Source organism: Schistocerca piceifrons, chromosome 6, assembly GCF_021461385.2.
Source record: "Schistocerca piceifrons isolate TAMUIC-IGC-003096 chromosome 6, iqSchPice1.1, whole genome shotgun sequence".
NCBI classification, from domain to species: Eukaryota; Metazoa; Arthropoda; class Insecta; order Orthoptera; family Acrididae; genus Schistocerca; species Schistocerca piceifrons.
This window is the reverse complement of record NC_060143.1, coordinates 41,746,107-41,772,410: the sequence shown is the minus strand read 5'-3', so window position 1 is coordinate 41,772,410 and position 26,304 is coordinate 41,746,107. Positions and strand designations below refer to the sequence as shown.

Genomic DNA, 26,304 nt, shown 5'->3' with positions numbered 1-26,304 from the left:
GATACTTCTTCAATTACAGGCCACATGTCCTGTGGATACACGTTACGTGTCTTTAATGCAGTGGTTTCCATTGCCTTCTGCATCCTCATGTCATTGATCATTGCTGGGCACTCTCTTGTCCTAGGGGTAGGAAGAATCAGATTACTACTAAGACACTCTTATTAACTCATGCACGATGTCTTAATAGTAATTTCTGTCTTGCATACTACCCTGTCTTCCACCTTTAAACTCTCATGTTTTCAAATCTCATCTGGTGCATTCCCCAACAATCAGTCTTTGCTTCTCATCCTGTTGGTAAGTCTTCCCTGACCTGGGGTTCTGGGTGACTTTCCTAACCTGTACCACTTTCCCTAAACTGATCCAGTCCTTTTCCTTCACCCCTCTTCCTTCCCCTTTAATTCTTCTACTAGAAGAAGGAGCCACTGACCCCAAATTCTTTTGTATGTGTTCCCCTGTCACTGCTTGGTGAATAGATTTTTTATCTATCCATTTACATTACACAATAATGTTTGGAGCATTTATCCTAATTGTGGCACAGTCCAGTGTTTTATGATTTAACTGCTGTTGGTTACCAGCCAAGTTTGTATATAATTTTTCTTGGATTTGTAAACATTTCTTTGTAACACTTAATTCTTTGTTAAAACACTGTTAGTCACAGACTTTTTACAATAAATAATTGTCCCAATTTGTTAAAACACGTTTTAATTGTGTGCGTTATGTTAGGCAAACATTGGGAACAGTGATGATGTTTGCCTAGATCCGCACAAGAAACGCCTAAAAATTACACTCTGACTGGTTGGTATACCAGACCAATGGTCATTAATATAGTGTCTGAAATCGATTTGAGTCAGGCTGTGAAGCATATGACAAAAACAAGACAAACGGGCACCTCATCAGATTGTTTCATTAAGTTTTGGGTGTGCAGCCGCAAGAAATCTCCTTCTTCTTCTAATATTTTGGCTGTATAACGTTCAGCCATCTTAGAAAATTTTATATATTGTCTGATAAATATTGCAACTTCTCATATTTCTCCAATTTCTGTGCATTATAACTGCATCTCTGAAGATGGCTGAACGTTATACAGCCGAAATATTAGAAGAAGAAGGAGATTTCTTGCGGCTGCACACCCGAAACTTAATGGAACAGTCTTTGCGCCGCCAAAACCTGAAGATGCACCTTATCAGATCATTGTATGACTATACTGGTTAGTGCACCTGAAATGTGGCTTTTCACTAAGAATGTGGACAGTTATCAACTGTGTGAGAAAACACACTAGACTGTCCAATAATAGCTTACAGTATACAAATGCTGTCTGTCCCATTTAACTATTCACACACTAAAATCTCTTAAAATGTCTTAGAAATTTAGAATATTAAGTGTGCTAACTGCTTACAATAGAGGATATTGTGATGAAAATAGGAGAAGCAGAAAGCACCAGGTATCAAATTGTTGAATGATAAAATAAAGATATTAGTGACAGTGTGGAGAGATACAAAATGTTCTATGACTAACTCCTGTGAATTGTGTGAACCATAAGGGAGGATTCTGATGGAACCAAATATCAAGAGATTTGAAGCAATTATATCACTGAGGTGTGATTACACTCATATGTAGAACAAGTCCAAGAACCAACTGTCACATATCATTTAGCCAATTAAGAATATTTTCAAAAACATACGCTGTATTTAAATAACAAAGGGAAACTTTCTGTGAAAACAGGTTAACAGAATAATTGAGAAAAGAATGGTTTCAACAAACTGCACAGCCAAGGAGAGTCCAGTCCCCTCCCCTCCCCCCTTACACACACACACACACACACACACACACACACACACACACACACACAATTTATTTTTTATTTATTTATTTATTTACTGAGAAAACTGCGGAAGTTGGAAGTTTAGTTCCAGAATCATTACACATGCAAAAAAAAGATTCCTTATGGATTACGGAGGAAAGCAAAACAAATTCAGATTACTTACCATCATGCAAGTCAACATTCAAAGTATTACAATTAAATTATTAGAGTTGGAGCATTTCTGTGAGATATAAAAATGTGACCTATTGTGTGTCTGAGAACACTGCCTTACAGAAAAAAAGCAGATTTTTTTCATACCTAAAGAGTACATTCTGCCAGTTATAACGCACAGAAATTGGAGAAATATGAGAAGTTGCAATATTTATCAGACAATATATAAAATTTTCTAAAATAGATGTAAGCTCATACTCCTCTGAATTAAATGGAGCATTTAGTTGCATAAGGGTGGTTAACCAGAATTTTGTAACTGTCCATTTGTTTCGATTCCCAAATGGTGATGTTAATTTATCTTTAAGAAATTTGAAGAAATGTTGAGAACATTTTAAAACTCAAAACAAATTTACAGTATGTGGTGATTTCAACACAGAGTTGTCAGACTCAGATGAGCCCGACTCAAAAACTTTTTAAACTACTCATATCATTAAATTTATATTGTACTAACAATATCCCAATAGTTCCATAAAAACACGGGAGAACTGCCGGATATCAGTAACGTCCCGCCACTATATTTCGGCGCAGAGTCTTCTGGCCATCTTCAGGTGAGTGCCACTGTAGTAGTACTGGTGAATACGGGCCGAGCTCCGCTATTTAAAGCCGTACTGAGGTGACATTGCGCATGCGCTGCTCAGCGTGTGTGTTCATAACGGCTCCATGCAATGCACCTCGCGCCCTCTACTGTGAAAGCCTGGCGTATCGGTATCAGGTCGATTTCCATCTTTATGCAGATAACTACGTCGACTACGAAGTTTCTCTATAAAAGGATTCCAAGCAGAGTTTAGGTGATAACCGTTATCTCGATTGATGAGAGTCTTGTTGTCAGATAATCTTATTTCCACAGATTCATTGATAATCGAGCTCCAAAGTTTGATATATGGGCCAAAATTTTTGTGTCGTCGTAATTCATGGAATGGTCTGTGGAAATACAATGTTTGACGATTGCGGACTTGGTGGGTTGGAGAAGGCGAGTATACCGTTGATGTTTCACAATGCGTCCCTGCACAGTTCGTGTTGTTTGCCCTAAATATGATTTGCCACATTCACACGGAATTTTGTAAACACCTGATTTACGCAGGCCCAGGTCGTCTTTAACGGATCCCACCAGTGATGAAATTTTGGAAGGAGGGCGAAAGGTGACTCTCACTTGATACTTTCTCAATATTCTGCCTATCTGTGAAGAAACATTCCCAATAAATGGTAGATAAACAGTCGACCTGAAATCCTCCATCCAGCACAAACAACGGGCATTCTCAAATATCGTGGCAGGACGTTACTGATATCCGGCAGTTCTCCCATGTTTTTATGGAACAATCAGTACGCCGGGAAAGCTTTAAACGTCACACAATATCCCAATATGTTGGAACCCCTGTTTGGACAATATCATAGGTAATTTCTCAAGAGACCTAAACACTGTTAGCACAGCAGATGAAAGTTTACAGATCATGATGCACTACTCCTCACATATCACTATGTAGTCAGATGATCAAGTGACTGCAAATAAGAAGCCAAGCATGACATAACAAGTTATTCACAAAACTGCCTAAGAAATTAAGACTGAGGCTTTGTTTATGAATATGATATAGATAAATCAACTGTTGAAGCTCTCTTTAATCATTGCTTCAAGACATATATTTGAGTTATGATACTCTTGCTCACTACTGGAAAGAAAAGTTCTAAAGCAAACAGAAAAGGTAAAAAGCTTAAATGGTACACTATGACCCTGCTGATACCAAGGAAAAGAAGCTTTAACTGCACAACATATATAAAAATAATTGCAAACATGGCACAGAGCAGTACAACATTTCTCACAAAGCTCATCTGAAATGTAAAAAATGTTATAAATTAAAACGTGAACTTGCCAAACAAGTTTCCTATGAAAATTACATAGAATGAGCTCCAAACAAATGTAAGGCCACCTGTGATATTATAACACAAGCATCCACTTCTATCCAAACTAAAGATGTTCTGCTTCATCCAGTAAATACTTTAGTACTACAGTAAATGAATTTAAATTAACTATTCAAACGCATCAGCAATTGATATACTTGCTTATCAGCTTCCAGAAGACAGGAACGCCACTGGACTCTAGTCACAATCATAGACATAGTAAACGCTGTTTCAAAATTTTCTAATTCGAAAAGCATGGGCTGCTACTGGCTATCCAACTACACAATAAAAAGGACACACTATCTTCAAACCACTTGCTTTTATTATGAATAAATTCCATGAATTTGGAGTTTTCCCTGACCAGCTAAAATTTTCAAAAGTTACACCTAGATAAAAAAGGGGGAAAAGCATCTTCTCGAGAACTATAGACCAGTCTCTATTGTTATAATATTTTCCAAAATATATTAAGCAATTTTTCACATACAGCTTAGTAACTACTTTGAAAAACGTAACATTCTTTGTAGTTGGCAGCATGGATTTCTGATCAAGTAAAAACAGCATTTCTTGTAATTGTTAATCATAAATTAACTGCATTTGAAAATAAGAATATGGTCTCTTGAGCTATGCAATTTGGGTAAGGCATTTGACTGTATCCCCTATGACATATTACTGGTCAAACTACAGTTTTATGGAATGAATAATACACCATTCAAAACAATTAATCCTTATCTAACCAACACAATGCAGTCTGTGTCAAATCAAAATAGGGATTCTTCCCTGAAGATAGTCAAATCTGGTGTGCCTCAGTGCTCTGTTCTTGGTCCATTCTTCTTCATTGTTGCAATTAACAATTTGCTGCATTATGTTGAGCTTCAGTTACTTGCTATGCAGACAACACAACCTTAATCACCAAAGATCAAGATATGTTAAGATTACATCAGAATCACTGGAATATATATATTGATTACAAACTAAACTAGCACTACTATATTAATCATGTTTGTAGAAAGATATCAAGAGGATCCTATCTCATATAGAAATTATCTGATCTAGTGAGAAATTAATATCTTACGAAAGACTACTTCTGACTTTTTCAATTTCACATATCTTATGGGCTGTTGTCACTCATGTCATATCAGTGATGTACTACTGAATCAGAAAAAGGTGCTATGAGTAATGTGTAAGATTGTTCCAAGGGAACACTCCTGTCCTTTATTCATCAAGACCAAAATAATGACAGAGATAAATCTTTATATCTACACATCACTGATATATGTTAAAAACAACATAGCAGAGTTTGACACCAGAGAGAACATACAGTGTCACAATACTAGAAAGAAAGAGTACTGACATTTCTAGGCATAGGCTGACAAAAACAAGCAACGCGCACAAAGTGAACTGTTTGAAATTTTGTAATAAACTGCCACATTCTGCAATCAAAATGCCTTTCAATATTTTTAAAAGTAAGTTGTACAACTGGTTAATAAACAATCCATTCTACAGTTTAAGAGAATTCTCGGATACTAGTAGTGTAGAAATAGAGTTTTAGGATTATGATTACACTCCTGTACAACTGGTTAACATAGGATTAATTATTTATATATGTAATGTTAACAGCAATTAATATAGTGATTGTTAATGTATATCAATGTAAAGTCCAGTCTCTACATGTGATCAGTGGCCAATAAAGAATCTGAACTGCTTTACAATACAAATTTTCTCTTATGTGCTTTGTGATAATGAACCCCATTCTCTTTGTAAACAACTCAGCAGTTCACATCCATGACAAAATACATAAGAAGATAGTCACTATCAATTAAAAAATTTCTGGTGCAGAGAGGTGCTAAGCAGGTTGGTGCAAAAAATTTTCAACCTTCTTCCCACTGGGCTTAAAAACTTAAGGAGTAGTGAATCTCTTTTCAAAACTAAACTTTGCCAATTTCTCTTCATTCATTCTACTCTGTTGAGGAATTTGAGAAAAAGAGTTTACATATGATATATCTCAACAATTTCAGGATTGTCATATGTTAATATACATATTTCACACAAGTTAGGAATTTGTTAAAGAGAGCTTATCTAAAATATATCTCAACAATTTCAGGATTGTCAAATGTTAATATACATATTTCATGTAGATTAAGAAATTGTGAGAGAGCTTACCTAAGACATATCTCAACAGTTTCACAATTGTCAAACGTTAACATATTGTTCATGTAGATTAGTTATTTCATTTGGTCATTGTGTAGTATGGAAAGATATTTTTATTGTAATTGTGCTGCAGAACTGCCCAACAGTATAAGAACAACTATAAGTACCTGCAAAACTGTTCTGAACACATCACTATTTTTCACTGTTTGTCAGATGTTAATGTAAGTATTTTAAAATCTTAAACAAGGCAGCAAAACAGCAACTGTGCAAATATTTGCAGCTGGTTGACTGATTTTTCAATCTATTCATAAGTATTTTATACAGATCTTGTTATTCTCATGCATAGTGTGCATATGTATTTTTACCGTAATTGTATCACTTAACTGATTGTCCAGTAGTAAGACAACTATGACTGTAAACTGTTGTAAACATGTTGCTACTGAGAAAAGAAAATAATAATCAGTGGTTATTTCCATTGTAATATTTGTTCAAAAGCAATTTAAACAACGGAAAATACAGGATGAAAGTATGAGAATATTATGAAAAAGATAGATCACTACTCACCATATAATGGAGGCGATGAGTCACAGATAGGCACAACAAAAAGACTCAAACAAGTAAGCTTATGGCAAAAAGTCCAAATTAGACAGCATACAGTTTTGTGTAGTGTGTGTGTGTGTGTGTGTGTGTGTGTGTGTGTGTGTGTGTGTGTGTGTGTGTGCTATCTAATTCAGAAGAATGCCTTTTGGCTGAAAGCATAGTTGTTTGACAGTCTTTCTGTTGTGCCTATCAGCGATTAAACAGTGAATTGTTATTTTAGAAGTCTACTCAATGAGTGTTAGTAGGACAACACACATATAAAGGTATTGAAATTTGCAAACTTCTCAGAGCCAGTGGCTCCTTCTTCTGGCAGAAGGATTGAAGGGTAAAGAAGAGAGGTGAAGTAAAAGGACTGATAAGGTTCAGGAAATGGGGATGATTTGGAAAAGTTGCCCAGAGCCCTGGGTCAGGGAAGACTTACCAGACATATACAAGCACTTATATCCATTTATTTATTTATTTTATTTATTCTGTATTCCATAGATCCATACAGTGATGAGTTCACCATGGACATGAATCATATCAAAATTAAGTCTGATTTAGGGTTCTGGGTGACTTTTCCGAATTCTCCCCACTTCCTAAATCTCACAAGATCTTTTCCTTCACCCCTCTTCCTTCCCCTTCAATCCTTCTGCAGATTGCAAACTTCAATATCTTTGCATATGTTTCTCCTCATGTCACTTGATGAGTGAATTTTTTTATCCACCCAGTTATCTTATATTTTCAAAAAATGAATATTTTCGTTGTTAAATTGTTATTTAATACATATGTAATCTTAATATTGACACGTTTCATATCCATGATGAACTTATCACTGTAAGGTTCCATGGAACACGGAATAAATAAAATAAAGAAATAAGTGGATTAAAGACTCATATTTGTGATCAAATATCTGTAAGGTTAATAAAGATTTCTGTACACTTTCTTAGAAATTCATTTCTTCATTTATATAACCTGCCCATTGTGAGAGTACCATACATTACACTAATATGATTTGTAAACAGGCTCTTACTTGATGTAGTTTTAACATTTTTGGAAGTTTCCTGCAAGGTTTGTGCATCATTCTGTATCTTGACATAACTGAGTGCATCTTAAAAAATTCATTACCTTAATAGATAGTTAAACAATGGGGGAGTTACACAGCACCATGCAGTGAGGCTGAACATGTGTGGTGTTATGGGGGCAAAAAGTTAACATATAGGCAATAAAATGCATTAATATTCAATATGGAGAAGTCTGTTACTGTGAAGATTTGAGTCAAAGTGCTTAGTGGATGTAATTTTTAGTGAGACTAATTACAGTGAGGTTATAGTACTCATGAGGCCAAGCACATATTTAGTTATTCATTATTGTTATATGGATTAATAACGAAGTTTATTGGTATCCTATCTAGTGAAACGAGGAACTGTGTTTATTGAATGTTCAGGGCCAATGAAATTTTACAGCTTTTTTCAGTGTGGGTAAGAAACTTTATTGAATGAAAAAATCATGGAAATAAGTGAATTATTCAATCAATAAAAATTGGCTTAAATTATTAACTCTTTTAATGTTTAAATTACACAATATTAGTGCATAATAATTAACAACATTAGGTAAATAGCCATTCATGATATGCACTACTAAATCTATGAACCAAGGTGAATATATTCTGTTATGACCATTACTCCACAAACTAGACTGGCTAAAATGTTATAACCAAGGAGAAGAAAGAGGAGGCTTACAACTATCCATCAGGCCTTGAGAGAGAGAGAGAGAGAGAGAGAGAGAGAGAGAGAGTATGTGTAATACTCAATGATGATATATGTACAGAAGAAAAGAGAAGTAGAAGAAGATGCAGCTACAAGTCAGTATCACGTTACCCATGTAATCAGTTTAAGATGTGAATATACAATAGTGTACTTGATTATTTTTGGAACTTATGCAATCACGACTTTGCTTTAAGAATAGTTTACCTGTTACACGAGATAATTTTGACAAAAAATTCCAAAGACTGAGTATCTATTTTTATTTTAAAAAGATTTGGTTGTTTCGACCAGGTTAGGCAAAGTATGGCATTAAGAAATAGTAATAAAATCAGATTGTTGGTTTCACACTTATTTATATTGCAGAAAGCAGCAAATTTCTTTATATGCTACATCATACTAATGTGACACATATACTTTAAGTGCCTCAAGTCTTGAGGCCTAAAGCAACTGTTTAATGAAGATCAGTTACCTATCACAGCGTTTAAAAGGAAGATTCAAAGATAATTTTTTATAGAATATACAAGCGTAATTATTACACTCCAAGGCCAGGAAGTGGCTACTATGGCAAGTAATTTATCAGAAGGAATCAGTTCCATGTTCGTAATTAGTATGCAGACACTCAGTCACAATGAAATACAGTATATTCAGTTCCCTGTGGCTAATTTTGGTAGAAATGATATTTCAAAACCCTTACAACTGTAGCAAGATCAATAAACTGGAAAATTCATGATAGATAAAAATCCTAGATGGACGGCATGCATTTGTAACCACCTGTAGCAGCAGAAATAAGCCACATTTATAATCAAAATATTGTTCACAAACAGCACCTAAGATACATTTATGCTGTTATTATTATTATTATTATTATTATACATGTCTAATGGCATAATATTTTAGAGCAACTCAGTTCAGCCAAAAGGTTACTTTCAATAATAAAAGAAAGCACCATCATGGACATGTGTGGTGTTGGATATGCAGACATCTACTTTGTTTGATAATCTGGATAGTCTTATCCTCTTATCACAATCATGTGATTTGTTGCTGACAGCATGCCCTAATTTAAAGTGAACAGCCAGTCAACAGTGGGCTGTTTATACCTAACAATTGTTCACAACAGAGTGCAGTGCTCTCTAACTCTGTTTGGAACAGACTTCCACACAGTTAATATATTGCAGAGTCTGATGTTCAAATTGAACCTTTTTCTCCTGCCAACTGACTCATGCTGCCTGAGGAATATTTCACACCCTTTTTCATATACTTCTGGAGAAACATGAGAAATCCTGTTGCCATCACAGCTACTGTCCAGTGAGTCTGAGTGCTTCATGAGCTTCTCCATTATCTTCTTCATCCGATCTTCTCTGAGACATTTCATAAATACTTAGTCTTACCCACCAGGATTGGTATTATCTTCGTGAAGGTGATTAACTGACATATCATCTACCTAGAGATTACAAAAAATTATTTCCATCACTTCCATGACTTGATCTAGGGCTCCTGCAGAGCAGTTAGTTATCTGCATTTGTGTAGCTAGAAGACAGCCCACATCATTTGTTGACAGTTCTAAACTGTTCAACAGATGGTCTGACAACAGTTCATCTACTTATGTGTTCAAATACATGGACAGACATAAACAAAACATTCTGAATAGCCAGTCTCCTTCCTTTGGTTTCGGATGCCCAACTTGTTTTCTGTCTGGTGTGTCAGCAATTGGATATTTTCCATAATACTGCCCAGGACAAGATAGATCTTTTCTTTAGTGATTTCAGTTGGCTCCCTTAATGAGCTTCATTCACACTTAACATTCTACCTGCATATATATTAATATTGTGTTTAACCTTGACTGTACCATAATAGAGATCGATACACATTAGTGAAATATGAATCGTGAAATTCAAAATCAGGTGAAGGTCACAGATGGCAATGTGTTATGTTGATTTGCTGAAGATCACAATACATTATAAAAATGATTAAGAATAGTCACTGTCAGAAAGACTAAAGAGTTCGTATTTCTGCACCAATGAGAGCACATTTCATAACAAGTTTACCCATGCACACATTGTCATATCTGATTTCTAGGCGATTCACATTTCCCTAATTCTTGAAAACTTGATATCTAATGCTTATAATTATGTAAGTCTAATATTCCCTTTCTAACACTCTTCACCTTTTCAGTGCACCAATTTATAAACGCCTTACATTACCAACTGTTTTTTTTATTATGTCAGACAGATAAAAACAAACCTGAGATTTGTGACAACAGCTGCTTTTGGAAGTCCAGTAGTACCCGATGTGTATATGTAGACAAGCTTATCACCAGAGCTGCCTTCTGTAATCTCCACTGGTTGAGTCCCACTTGCAGTCTTCAGAGCAGTGCCAAGATCTTCAGAAGACTGCAATTTTTGCTGACTGTCATCTTCACACAACTTGTAGAGACGGAGAGCACTCATTGAGCCCATTATATCTTCAACAGCTATCATTGAATGACAATTAGAAAGTACACATTTAATCTTAGCCACTTAACCACTAAACAGTTTTAAAATCTTTTTTAAATATAATATAAATATAAATGAGCCCCATAATCATCTCTCTTAAAGTTTAGAATTCTCAGTTGCTGTGTAATACTTTCTTGATAGTTGTAGGGAAGGACACAAAAAAGAAGAAAGTTGAAAAATGAGACACAAGTAAGGAAAGGCATTACTCAGTGAAACTAATAGGATTTTGGACACTACACATTGTCATATTTCAATTTCTCAAAATCAAAGATAAACTAAAGTTTGCCTCTCATCAAGAAAACTCTAGAGGCACTACACTTTAACATCTTGATATAGATATCACTTAGTTCCAATGGTTGCTGCTATAACTTGTCCATCCAAATGTAAATGTAGCCCTTATCTTTAACTGTGTTGTCTGGCCAAATATAAATTATATCAATTTATTTAGTTTAGATTTACTGAGACATTATTGTACTTGTAAAATTGGGTAATTACCTCATCATTAAGGAGAAAGGCACACAGGAAATTAAAATAATTAATGCTTTGCTAAAAGCAAATTAAACTTGTTGCTACAAATTAATGCCATAACTAAGTCATAAGATGATGACAATGATGATGCAGAATCAATAAAAATACTATTATTGTTAAGGAAGGGATGTGAATATGCTGTAGTGAAGTGTGAATTAAGGGGACAGGGGCAGAAAGAGGGGGGGGAGGGGGGGGGGGCGGCAAAATCAACTTTTTATAACCAAACATGAAATGAAACCTTAGCTAAAAACAATCACCAAATGTATATGATGTCCGGGTAAGTGCTGGACCAACTACTCTCCCTTTACTATGAATTATCAATAAAATATGCTTTATCTCATGATCCAGTCCTAAGAGTGTTACTCTTCTTGATTTGTGTGGATGACTTTGACAAATATCTGCATCCCCAAAAAATGATTCTACTGGTCACCGGATCCAGCCCAGAAACCATGCATTCAACAGCAGAAAGTTCTATGACAATACTTTCAGATGGTTCTCCAAAATCAAATCAAAATGTACGTCTTGGGCTTCAGTTATTTCCACCAAATAGCCAAATGTCTATTTAAGTAAGATTAAAAAATTATCCTCTATAAAATGTAAATGTGACAAAATTTTTAGGTCTGTAGGTTCAGCCAGACTTAAAATGGGACACACACTCGTAAATAACTTGTAAAAAAAGACCTATAATCTATGAGCTATGTTCTAAGACTATTAAAGTCTACAACTAGCAAAAGAACAGTACTGCAGGCATCCTATGCACAGTTCCATTCTCTGCTCTGACACAGGATCATTTTCTGGGCCACTCAACTCACAGCATAAATGTTTTAACAACACAATAAAGAGCACTAAGAATAATTTGTTGCCTTAACAGGATGGAGTACTGAAAAATTAGTGTAAACTTACAGTCATGCTCAATCTTCTCTTCAATTGTGTGAACCAGTTCATTAGTAACCACAGACGGGCATCCACTTCGTTCTTCATCATGCACTTGATCACGTGTTTCATTGAACAGTCTGACCCACCTTCTAACCATTGAATCACTCGTAGCATTTTGTCTGTAAATCTCACAGATTTGCCGATGAATTTCATTTGGTTTAACTTTCTTTGCATTTAGCAAATGAATCACAGATCTGATTTCACACGCGGCACCATTTTCAATTATGGCTGACATTATAAAGAAGCACTACAAAGCACATGTCGGCAGCAGCAATCTGAAAATGGCATATATGTCTTCTCCTTGAGTCAGAGTAACTGCTGCGCACGTTTGGAACTGTGATTGTAGTGCTTCCACGGATAGAAATAGAAACGGAACTTACTTTGTGGATGATCTCGTATACAACATGAACAGCAAGGGCCCCAACACACTTCCCTGGGGCACACCCGAAGTTACTTCTACACCTGACAATGACTCTACATACAAGATAATGTGCTGTATCCTCCCACCAAAAAATCCACAATCCAGTCACAAATTTCACTTGATACCCATATGATCATACTTTTGAGAATAAGTGTATGTGCGATATTGAGCCAAATGCTTTTCGGAAATCAGGAAACACTGCAATACTGCATCACTAGGGCTCCCTCTTTGAAACTGTCAAACTACTACAGAACAAGAATGTACAGACTGTACCAGAGGGATGTCAGATATAACCAAACCTATTTCAGAACAATATCCTACTAGTCCTGTCTAATACCTATTGCACAATTTGTGCTGTATGATAAAACTGGACAATTAAAAAATTAAATCAAATCAAACAAATCAGATGAAAAGGAAACAGAAATAGAATGTACTAACACAAATTTAAAGCAACCAATACTAATTAGTGTTATAAATTACTTTTGAAAAGTGATGAGTGAAAATGAAAGGAACCAATACAGGTACATACAGTGAACGACTGTGTTTTATTACTGAAGATGTGTAGTAGATAATTCGAAATTGTGAATTAAAACTGACAGAAGTGAAAGGAAATTAAGGAATAGCATGGGAACAGCAGGTAAATGTACCCAGTGAGTAAGTTGCAGCATTTAACCTATATATATTTCAGTATTATAATAACTTCTGTCACATATTTTCTGGTGACTTGGGACCTTCTAATTCTCATCAACATTTAGATGCTACTCATGCTAATACTGGCTAGTAAATATCTCATCAAAACAAACTACTGTTTGAAAGTGAATGTTGTACAAGTGTGGGGTTAGTTAATCAGTAGCTGTGCATCTGTAAATTCTGGATCCTGAATTTAACATTTCAGTTTGCCTCTTAGTTTGTTCATACAAAGTGTTACCATTATCTCATGGATATGACTACACATTAAACAGACAGTACCCCAAGAGTTTGCTGACAGAGTTGGTTCGAGATCATAGGAACATACCACCACACAATCATACATAGTAAAGCAACTCAATGTTCCATGCAATCCTCTAGTTTATGAGCAATTATTTAAATTGGGATTTCTTGGCTATAAATAAATGAAAGAGCTAAATCAACTCAGTATAGTGTAGTTAGGTTACACAGCATGGATTATTTCATGTCTTTTATACCATCGGCTGTTGACGGAGAATGGCAGTAGTGACAGTATCCATTCTGCAAGAGGCAGAACAGAGGGTAAAGACTTCATTTTTTGTGGGGATTGCTGAATGATGTGTCATAGAAGGTATGGGCTTAGTTGCCCAAGAACATAGCCGAAGCTATAGCAACTGTGTCCACAATAGAAAAGAGAGATATGTGGTGACTCGAGTTTGGGATAAGAAGGGATTTTCACTGTGGGAGTTAGATGTTACAGATGTGGATGAACGGGCTTCATATGGCAGGAATGCTATGAACTGCAGTGTAAGAAATGTGGGCGATTGACACATTAAGAATGGGACTGCAGACAAAAAGTCTATGAGGGGGTGTGGTACATTGACACAGGATGAGAATAATAACAAACAATAGTGGCTCTGGAGCCACCATGTAGCACTCCCACTAAACATAATAACAGTCAAAATGTCTGCAGTAGCACAGTTGAGTTTAGTGGATGGAAGGAAGCATGAATTTTTATTGGACATGGGCTCACAGGAATATGTGGAAAGACTATAATCCATTGACAACAGGAGGTTGAGCCCAACACAATGTACATTAAGTGGAGTGGGTGAAAGTGGTGTGCCTTGACTCGGATCAGAGATGTTGAGTTTTTGGGTTGAGGCATAAAATTTCTGACCTTGCACTGAAAATTTGCCTCATATGGGCAATGTTTACGGACCAGTCTTAGGGTAAGGTGTCTTGCTTGAACATCATACCAGAAATGATATTGATCAGTGCATGGTAGAACTCTATGGGACATCATTAAATGTGGGGGAAACTACTGACAGTGCCAAATGGTCACAAGATACATACCTGGCACAAAAAAAGAAATACTTAGACTACATGCACAGCCACTAATGATCAATTTGTGTGATAACATACCACAAGTTATGGGAAAACTAGTGTGGGTGAATACAGGAACAAATAAACTGACAAACATATTGTATGTAGTGGAACTGCTATAAAATAATGAGCAATTAAATAAAGCATTGCATACAGAAGTTACACAGTGAGCAGGTAGTGCTTATGGGGATATATAATTTTGGGACTGGTGGACATGGAACCTTCAGAGGAATTGACAGTTACCAATTTGGAGATTTACAAGAGATGATTTAGTTAGAGCAAATTCATACCATAAGTTCGTGCAAGCAACCAGTATAGCTGCATTATGGGAGAAGGTAGCACATTTGGAAGAAACAGAGATGACGGTGACGGAGCAGTCATTGTTGGAATACGAGCATCTGGTTATTCATGTTCATAGGTCTTTGCCAGTGACACAGCACAGAATCTCCACTGGGAATGAATTGCATGTGTATCACAAGCCCTATCAGTACCTCATCACATACAACCAGTGAGGGAAGAACTGATTAACCAACAGTTACAAGACAGTGTTACTGAAGAAAGTACCAGTCCCTAGGGAGCTGTCAGTACTGTAACAAGCATATGGTTATGGATAATTATCCAATCCTGAATATAACATAAACATTTTTCTATCATGGACATACAGAATGGTTATTACCAACTAGATGTATATTAACACCAGAGGATCACTAAAGACAGCATTTATGATCCTGATAAAACATAATGAGTATCATCTTATGCTGTTTGGATTGAAAAATGCACCAGCCACTGTCCATCCAGCACCTCTTAGACAGGGTATGATGGAGACTGAAACCTAGATAATATATGGTGTACTTAGATGATGTAATCGCCCTTGAAAAGTGCGCGGAGGAGAATGAATTATGGCTATGAGAAGTGTTAAATTTGTTCTGCATGGCACAGCTAACACTCAGTTCAGGAAATTGTCACTTCACACTGGAAGAAACACAGCATTTAGCTCATGTAATTAGTCACAAGGTAGTCCAGACAGTCTCCCGGACTGTAAAAGCCATACAGGCTTTTCTAGCAGCATGTATGGAAGAATAGTTGCAGTATTTCTAGTGCCTGGCAAATTATTACTAGATATTTGTACCAAAATTTGCAGAAGTGGGATGGCTGCTTATTTATCTATTGAAGAAATGGGTGAAATTTCACCTGTCAGTGGAGTGTGAGGGTGCGTTCAATTGGTTAAATAAACTGTTACACACTGGACTGATATTATTTTTCCCAAATTATGAGAAGAATTTGTGGTGTTCCATGATACGAGCAGTCATGTGTATTAAGCCAGCAAGTGGATGGGGTAGAACATCTGGTCACTTATGCCTTATGAAAACTGAACAGAGCAGAAAATAACTACTCTATAATGTAAAAAATTATGTTTGATTCTTGTGTACAGCATAGCACACTGTAGATGTTATATGTATAGGAGAAAATTCGAAGTTGTGACAGTTCATGCAGTATTGTGATAGTTATTAGGATCAAAAGACTCATCCAGTCATTTAATGTGCTGAGTGGCAAAACGCAGTGATTTTTATCCTGAGGTGATTCATCAACCTCACGAGTCACAAAAAAATGACAGAGGCCTCAGTCAGACATTGTATGTGACAATGAGAAGGTTCCACATCACAGAATGGCACAGGACAAAAGCAGGTGATGCGGTCTGTAAGTTTTCTGAAACACAACCAAAGTTCATTTTCTATGACACAGTATTATGTAAACAAACAAAACTCTGGCCTTGTATTGTTTAAACAGAAGCCAGAAATTCTGAGATAGTAAGGTTGGTCATCTTAGGTCCTTTTTGGCAGATGCTGAAAGGGGATCTTTATGTGTTAACAACAATAGATAATTTTTCATGCTTCATAGAAATGATATCTATCCCAAATCAACAAACCAACACCATGGCACAAACCATGGTTAACAACTGTTTATTTAAGTTCTGTACACTGGAGACTAAACTTTGATTATGGACTGAAGTGTTAACTTCATGTCAAAACTCTCAAAGTAGCTTTGTCATTTTTTATGAATTTATAAATCACAAATAAGTGCTTTATACCTCCAAGCAAACAGTAGAAGTAAATGGATTCAACAATATGACAACGAAGATGTTGAGCCAGTGTGTCAAAAGTCGACATAATGACTGGGACACACTATTACCTTATGCAGTGGCAGCATACAGTTCAAAAAGCACATAAGAGTAAGGGAGTAATGAATGGACAGAAGATGCCATCACTATTTCAGATGGCAAAACCCAGAATTTGGGGAGGTGGGGGAAGGAGATGATGCATATGTGCAGGATTTTTCAAAAACATTACAAACAGAGTGGTACCAAGAGTAAAATGTGAACACACGAGACTTAAAGTAGCAGGAGCAAATGAGACACTGGAATGCCAACTTTCCCGAGTATTGTGTAGGGCAATGAGTGATGCTGACAAGCTATTACACTCTGCAGGGAAAAGCTAAAGATGATTTATGCTCATTACCAAAGTCTGTAACAAGGGGTCAATATGGTGTTGCTGGTAAAAGTGGAGCTGCAGCTCCCTACTTGTACAACAGTTGTCCACATTGGGCATATTTGATCCTTTAAAATTGTGTTGGACACTTTACTACCATTGTGCGAGGGGCAGGGGAATAAGAAAGTAAAAGTGGCAGGACAAAGTGAGCAAGCCACTCTCACTTATATACATTAAGATTAAGAGATAGGCCAATGTAGAGAAGAGAGAAAGTAACTGGAGAAGCAGACAGTAACAGCAGATAGAAGTACTAAGTAGTAAACACTTAACCAATGAAACAGGGGACTTGAGATAAATTTTTACATCTTCACATAATAAGACTTGTTTCGAAGAAAGTGGAAGAGGTGTGCCACTGGCAGAAGGAGCAGACTACAGTACTCCCCTATATGGTGGTCCAAACTGTCACAGGGATATGCAAATGAAGCTATTTCTCAGGGGAACAGACACGGACTGATGCTCAGGGGGCATCCTTGTAACCTACGCATTGCAAGAGTTCTGCTATCCCGACACACACTTTTACCTTCAGCTGACAGAACTCCCCACTTTTTCCAGAAGTTCTCCCTGAAAATCACTTTTCACCATGAAGAACTGTTCAAAAAAAGGCCCAACAGTACCGACCAGCTGCCATGTCATCCTCAGCCCTTACATGTTACTGGGTGCAGATATGGAGCACACCCTTCTACCAGCCGTTGTCAGTTTTTCTGACTGATGTTGCCACTTCTCAATCAAGTAGCTCGTCATCAGGCCTCTGCCTGATTACAAACAGACTTAAATTCACAACTCAAATTACAACTTGTTAGTAATACACATAGGATTGAAATGTTCCAAAGTTTTAGGCAGAATCTGCCTCTACTTCATTAAACACTCTTAGGTCAATGTTGACCATTGCTATGGAACTCCATCATGGAGGGGCTCCACGGTGCAATGCATGGTGCTGTTGACTCTACGGCTACGTGTGATGATACAGTTTCATCATAAGATGGTCTTAATCTGCCATGCACAATACCCCAGGAGCACTCTAAGAATAAATCCAAATGCAATGAACTCGATACTCAGACTAACCATAGTAACAAAACTTAAATTTGATTGCCTATGGACTAGCCACAATTTCTCAATTACATCAGCTATTGTGGGGTCAGATGTTATACAAACTCCCGAATTATTAATTTACGTCTTTGTACCCTCACACCATATTTTCAGAATCATCACTGAATGCACTCGTGTATGACCAAGTTGTACCTTTCACCACCTGCTAAGAACAGGGGATCTCAATGGAAATAGAATGATCAGAATTACTGAACAGTGAGATACTGCCAAACAGGACTCAATCTGACATCCTAAGACAAAAATTTTGTCTACCAGCAACAACAATGAGACTATGGCTCTTAACCAAACTTATCCTCTGCCGTATCTACCTGGCAATTTTTTCAAAACACTGCCAGCAAAGAAGCTAACCTATCTGAATGCTACCCTCAATCCCACCATATTCCGTTCCTTCAACAAGCTGTTAGCTGCAGATGATGGGAGTTTTAGCAAAGAATAGATGTTCGAACACATCCAGCAATATGGCAGTTGATACCAGCACCAATCAATGGTAATGGGAATTTCAAACTTGAGTCATAGTCATGGCCTTGGCTTATATGGCACATGTCCACCACCAGCAGAAAGCCATCCACCTACAGAATCTCCCAGTCCATTACCCATGAACCCAATGGGTTGATCACAGGGTTTAACCAAAATGAAGGAACATTCTGGGTCTACCTCTCATCACACATCATGCAGGAGGAAAATTGTAAGCATGGTAGTACCCTATTTGTTTTAGCAATTCACATGTTCAGCAACAGCCTGAAATTTGGAGGAACAAATTTTCCCAGTGGGCCTGAGCCTGCTTTGAAACTGGGGGGAAGGGGTATGCGGGTCACTTCTAAGGTAATTCTGCGGTGGTCACTGCAGTAGCACTGGCAGAGAACCATGCAACTGATGTTCTACCATCAGTGGTTGACTGTGTTACTACATGGTGTAGCAATGCAGAATTTCCACAGCTAGGTATATGATGGGAGTCTCAAACTGTTGTAACACACATGGCCAGAGGGAGTAGAAATGCTCCTAGCTCTGTCGGTAGCATCATTCCTTTGGCATAATGTATTCGACCTGTGCTGTCTCTGTACCAGTTGTGAAAAGCCAGCCAAGACTGAATGCAGTCCTATTTGAAAGCTATTGGACCTGCATCAGCTGGGATACTGAGAGGCAGTTCATTTCCCTATGAACTCTGCTTCTAAATTAATAACTGGCATGCAACAGATTTAACAATATGAAAAGAGGTTGCTTTGGTAACTGAACCAAGGGTATCGGCCTTCACAAAATCAATAAAATATACTGCATGCGAAAAGGAGACACTAACAGTAAATTAAAATCTTGGCCCATGTGAACATAAGTCCCATAGTGCTTAGAGACATTTGAACCCAAGTGAACACAAAATTTATTCCAGTCTTATTCAGTGTGCATAGTGTCAATCATTGACAACATAATACTTAATTCAGCACATGACAAAAATAGCATCCAATAAGAACAGCTTACTGATATACACTAGCATTAATTAACTTGGCAAAGTTTTGAAAAAGGGAGATACGGGTCAAGAACAATCAACATCCTATAATATTAACTCTATGAAACATAGCCAGGAAGACATGCATTGATCATAAGATCATACCAAAAATGAAATGAAAATAACATGCAACTACCCCTGCTTGCTTGATCTTGGATGAGCTTTCATGAATCTAAATACCACACCTAACTTTGCCTCTTCCTAACCAGCTAACGCCACTTAATATTCTCACCGGTATTGTTGTGTCAACATACATACTACAGATGGTGTAGGTAGCTGTCAATGGAATTGTCAACACTCAGACCACCTTACAAATATGGAATTCTGCTTACTGTTGCATTGTATCCTTCTGTGTCCCCAAGCAGAAAAGTCTGCCCTAAGTCTGGAATTGAAGTGTATTCCTCTAAACCTGAGAAAGTAATGATGTCTAAAAACCGCATCTCCTGTCCCTGCTCTGCATCAATCCCATGCCAGAAGATATCATTCACCAGTGAAAAAAATTCTGCACAGGATTAGGCAATGGCACTGGCCAATGGCATTGGCCTATGGCATAACTGTTGCTGTTATTCTACCACAAAGAACTGTGGGAAAAGATCTCTCCAATCAGCTGGCATTCTGCCTAATCTGTTTTGAGAACACATTAGGGGCTGCAGACCTATGTCATTGATTCTCTTTTTAGCCCACAAATCCATGGTCCTCCTGCATTCAAATTTCACAAACTGTGCACGATATCACCTTCAGAAATTTTTCCTGGGTCTCATTGTAAAAGTGGTCATTTATAAGGGGCGGTCAAAAAGAAACGAGCCAGAGGCATAATTACAGAAACCAGTACCTGTGTGTTAGAAGTATTGACCCTGGCTGTTGAGACACTTACGCCACTGTGACACAAGGTGATGAATGGCAGTCTCATAAAATTCCCGGGGCAGCAATGTTAACTAGTTCTGCACGTACAGCTGGACGTAGTCATCCGAGGTGAATCGTTTGCCACCCAGAGCCTTTTTAAGGGGACCAAAAATGGTGTAATCACAGGGAGAGAGGTTCAGACTGTATTGAGGGTGACTGAGAACCTCCCATTTGAATTTCTGCAGGAGCGCCATGCATTGTCGTGGAGCATAATGACCCCATGGGTGAGATTGCCTGGTCGTTTAGATTTGATCGCTTGGCAAAGGATGGTCAAGGTTTGTGAGTAATGCTGGGTATTCACTGTTGTCCCATGCTGCAGGATGTGAATCAGAAGGGCGCCATCTTGGTCAAAGAAGAACGTCAGCATAGGGGCAAACAATGCACCTCGGACGACGACATCCAGCTGTATGTGCAGAACTGGTTAACGTCGCAGCCCCTGGAATTTTATGAGACAGCCATTCACCACCTTGTGTCACAGTGGGTCAAATGTCTTAATAGCCACGGTCAATACTTCCAACATACAGGTACTGGTTTCTGTAATTATGCCTCTGGCTCGTTTCTTTTTGAAGGTCCCTTATATTTGCTAAGAGCAGGTCTCCAGGGTTCAGGATTTTAATATTTTTGTTGGACTCACGCACTGTGCCTTGTGTTCCTTCAGCTCATAAAAAAAGTTGTGCTGACTGCCAGAAGAGTGACAAACAGGACAAAAAGGATCAGCGCACACTCCGCTGCAGAGTGAAAATCTCATTCTGGAAACATCCCCCAGGCTGTGGCTAAGCCATGTCTCCGCAATATCCTTTCTTTCAGTTCTGCAAGTTTCACAGGAGAGCTTCTGTTACGTTTGGAAGGTAGGAGACGAGGTACTGGCAGAAGTAAAACTGTGAGGATGGGGCGTGAGTTGTGCTTGGGTAGCTCAGTTGGTAGAGCACTTGCCCGCGAAAGGCAAAGGTCTCGAGTTCGAGTCTCAGTCCGGAACACAGTTTTAATCTGCCAGGAAATATCTCAGCCTCATCATCAAGCAGCATCAACAACTAGCAAATCTGTTGATTTATGAGCAGCCAGCGAGTCCTGATGGTTCCAGACTTTAAATATGATCTGCCCAATGGGTGCCATTGCCTGACACTGACACTCTAGCCAGCTTCTGAAGGTCCTGGTTCCAAATGGGGCCTGCACACTTCCCACCAGCATTCCAAAGCACCTGTAGTACTTTTCTCAGCTTGGTCTTTTGACACTAAACCGACAAGGTGACTTGCATCAGCAAGGTTGCTGCACAGCTACCCTGTCTCAGCACATGTTATTCACTGCCTACTAGCCATGAAAAACATCTGCGCCATATACTGCTTGAAGTGCTATATGAAAGGCTCAAGTAATAAATAGTGTTCCCTTCAGTAGGAATTCCTGAGTCAGCACTTGCCAGAGAACTGGCTAAATCATATCACAGCTATCCACACATGCAACTCTGCAGCCAGAACTGGACAACCCATAAAATTGGAGTCAGAAGTGGCTGTGCTATAACAAGGGGGTACCTACTGTTTTCTGTTACATTTAGAAGCAGATTCCACCTCTTGCCGTGTGTTCTGTCCCTATTACCAGTTTAATTTTTGCTAATTTGTGTTTAGAGGGGATAAATTCTGAAGTTCCTCTGATGAGTTGGAACTAGTACCATTTAGTAGGTCTTATGGACTGCCGAGAATGTGTTCAATTTAACTCTAAAGATCAATCTTGGTGCCAGAAGTAGCAAGGGACATACTGGTTCATTCATGTACAGTTTCAGATACCTGAGCAAGCCTAATAAATGGACTGTGGCAGGTGTCCAAGAAGTTCCTAGTTAATGAGAATTTTGGTTCAGCAGCTCAATCATCTTGTAAGATTTCACATAGGAATTCTACAATTCAGCCTACTTGTAGATCAGAATGGTGAAAATACTGTTTATGTTTTTTTTAAAAAAAGGACAAAGTCAGAGGATTCAATGCATTCTCTCTGTAACTGATTCTTGTAAATTTTGTCAGAAGTGTGGGGTCAGCTTGTTCCCATGGTTTTATACTTTATCATTTCTTTGTGCACCCCTCAATGGGGGAATAGTTTCCGCCAAATCTGATATTTATTAATGTGAGGAGAAAGATCATCATAGGTTTCATTTTGGGTGGGATCTGGTCGAGAAAGTTGTCAGTAGCCCTCCTTACATGATGGATACTTGTGTAAAGGGATAGGTGTAGTAAATGGATATGTGTAGAGTGGGCACGAAAGAAGCATGGGTTTAAGGTTGCTCAAGAAATGGTTAGTGAAGGGACACAGACAGATGGGCTGGCCTGTAACAAATAATACTCAGAAACACAGTAGCTATACTAACACCAACTTTACCACCAAATTCTTCCTCCTCTAAACCACCCCTTCCCTTCACTATTTCTTGGTGTCATTGTTTTGCTTCAGTATATTTTTTTTTTCTTTTGAATCATGTTCAAATCTTCTGTCTTTTCATTTGCTGCTTCCTCTCCATAACTTCCTCCTTATTTCTTTTTCTTTATTGTTTCCCATTACTCTCTCATCACAGACCATATTTCAGTATGTTCTTTCCTTTTCTTTGACTTACAGCTCGTCGTCGGCTGATACTCGTATCCGAGTTTTCATTTCTCTCCTGAGATTTCCTTTGTCACGGTTCAGGCGTGGAAGTGTCGTTGATGGCTTAGCAATCCAATCCTAGCGTGGAACAGGCGGCCACAGACATTACAGCTGATGGAAGGTGGAGGACGTGGCTGAGCCTGGAGGAGTTTACGTCTCTGGCGTTTGTCATTCTCCATTCTTCGACGTTGCAGCTCAAAGTTTTGAAGAGCATTTGAGGTAACTGAGCGCCAGCGACTTCGGTCTTCTGCTATTGTGGACCAGTTACTCGGATCGATGTTCAAGTTTTTCAGATTTTTCTTGTACTGATCCTTATAACGTTTGAGAGGGGCACCTCGTGGCCTTTTACCTGTGCTCACTTCGCTGTACAGCATTTGGCGTGGAAGTCTGTCATTTTTCATCCGCTGGACATGTCCGACCCATCTGAGTTGATGCCCAATGATAAGAGCTTCCATGCTATGCATTTTTGCTCTCTCTAGAACAGCCGTGTTGGATATGAAGTCATCCCATTTTAGGTTCATGATATATCTTAGCTTCTGTTGGTTGAAGCGTTCTAGTTTCTTCAGATCGCAGCGATACAACGTCCAGGTTTCGCAACCATATAGCAGGGTGGAAATGACTACAGCTTTGTACACCATCAGTTTGGTGTACAGTGTTAGGTCTTTATTCAGGAAGACACGCTTTGTAAGACGACCAAATGCTACATGTGCAGCACGTATTCTATTCTCCACTTCTTTTCCAGATGAGCAGTTGGATGACAGTATGCTTCCCAGGTAGAGGAAATGGTCCACTTGTTCCAGGAGTGTATCATAGATGGATATGCTGAAGTCAGGAAGCCAGGAGTTGGCTGCGCCATCACCTTTGTCTTTGAAATATTGATGGAGAGACCAAATCGTTCGTACGCCCTGCTGAAGGAATCAACTGACAGCTGCAACTCTGCAGGTGAATGAGCTGGAGAGGCATTGTCATCAGCATACTGCAGCTCTGTCACACGAGTGGTACTGGTGAACCTTTTTGAATGGAGTCTGGACTGGTTGAATAATCCTCCATCAAACCTGTACTTTAGTTCTATTCCTGCATTGTTTACGGTTGTCTCGTAAAGCATAGCTGCCAGATACAATGCAAATAATGTAGGTGCAAGAACGCATCCTTGTTTAAGCCCACTTGTTATTGGGAATTCACCAGTCATTTCATTCTGGCAGAGGACCTGTTCAGTCATATCAACGTGGAGAGCTTCAATCAGGTCAACAAAATGTTCAGGGCAGCCGAAGCGTTTTAAGACCATCCACATGGCTTCTCTGGGAACTGTATCAAAGGCCTTTTCTAGATCGTAGAAAACAAGTAGTAAAGGCTTTTGCTGTTCTCTGCACTTCTCCTGTAGTTGTCGTGCACAGAAGATCATGTCAATTGTCCCTCTTGAAGGTCGAAACCCGTACTGAGACTCAGGTAGTATAGTCTCTGAAAGTTATTGGAGGCGATTTAAAAGGATTCTTGCAAAAATTTTTCCAGTGACAGAGAGTAGAGATATTCCCCGGTAGTTACCACAGACGCTTTTGTCGCCCTTTTTGAAGATGGTGACAATTGTGGAGTTCTTCAAGTCAGCTGGTACCTTGCGGGTTTCCCACATTAATATAATAAGTGAGAAGAGTCTAGTTTTTAGAGGCAAGCCGCCACCCTCAATAAGCTCCATCGGGATGCTGTCAGGTCCAGGAGCCTTCCCAGGTTTCACACTCTTGAGTGCCTTGCAAAATTCTTGAAAAGTTGGAGGATCAGCCAGACAGGGTTTTGGAGGGTGCTGTGGGACATTTTTGAGAAAATCTCCAGCGGCAGTAGAAGGGCTGTTTAACAGTGAGCTGAAGTGCTCTTTCCAACGATTTAAGATGTCCTGACTTTCAGTAAGAATGGTGGAGTTGTCAGCAGCTTTAAGTGCTCCTGATGATGAGCGGATAGGTCCATACAGCTCTTTAATACCAGCATAAAAGCCACGCAGGTTCCTTGCATCAGAAAGATTTTGGAGTTCTGTGGCTTTCTGTTGCCACCATTTGTTCTTGATTACTCGTATTTCACTTTGACATTTCTGCTTGAGTTCTAGAAAGTGTGCTTTCTTTTCTGCGCAGGATGGATCTTGAGCAAGGGATAGGTAAGCATCCCGCTTTGCATTGATGATGGCTTGGATTTCTCCGTGGTTGTCATCAAACCAGTCACTTCTTTTCCGTGCACTACAACCAACAACATTCTCAGCAGTTTCTTTGATGATGTTCTTTAATGTGGTCCATTCTTGTTCGACGTCATCTGTGGTTGCTGGAGCTTTGTTAAGTTGTTCGGACAGTATGTCTTGGAAGTGTGAGCGAACATTTTTGTTGTTCAGGTTGCTTATGTTGAATTTTCTGCGTGGTGGGTTTGAAAAGTGGGATCGTGGCTTGCGATACTTTGGTACTCTCAAACGGCTGACTAAAAGTCTATGGTCCGTCCAGCACTCATCGATGTTTAGTGCTGCTTTTGTGATGAGAATGTCTTTCTTGTCACGCTGTCGCGTAATAACGTAGTCTATAAGATGCCAATGTTTGGAGCGTGGGTGCATCCATGTGGTCTTATAGCGGTTACGCAAACGGAATTGGGTATTGGAGATGAAAAGCTCGTGCTCAGCACACAGACCAAGAAGTAGCAACCCATTTGCATTGCAGTTTCCCACCCCTTGTTTACCCATGACATCTCTCCAAAAACGGTTGTCCCTTCCCACTCTGGCATTGAAATCACCAAGTAACATTAATTTATCTTGAATGGGTATTT

General features: G+C 38.6%; 1 protein-coding gene across 1 annotated transcript in view; it reads right to left on the bottom strand.

Moving 5' to 3' along the window:
• The window catches only part of LOC124803103 (long-chain fatty acid transport protein 1-like), a 334,127-nt gene that overhangs the window by 98,137 nt on the left and 209,686 nt on the right, over positions 1-26,304 (bottom strand). Inside the window, exon 4 of the mRNA XM_047264261.1 lies at positions 10,657-10,885. Coding sequence (XP_047120217.1) covers positions 10,657-10,885 — 229 coding nt within the window. The remainder of the gene's footprint in view (positions 1-10,656; positions 10,886-26,304) is intronic.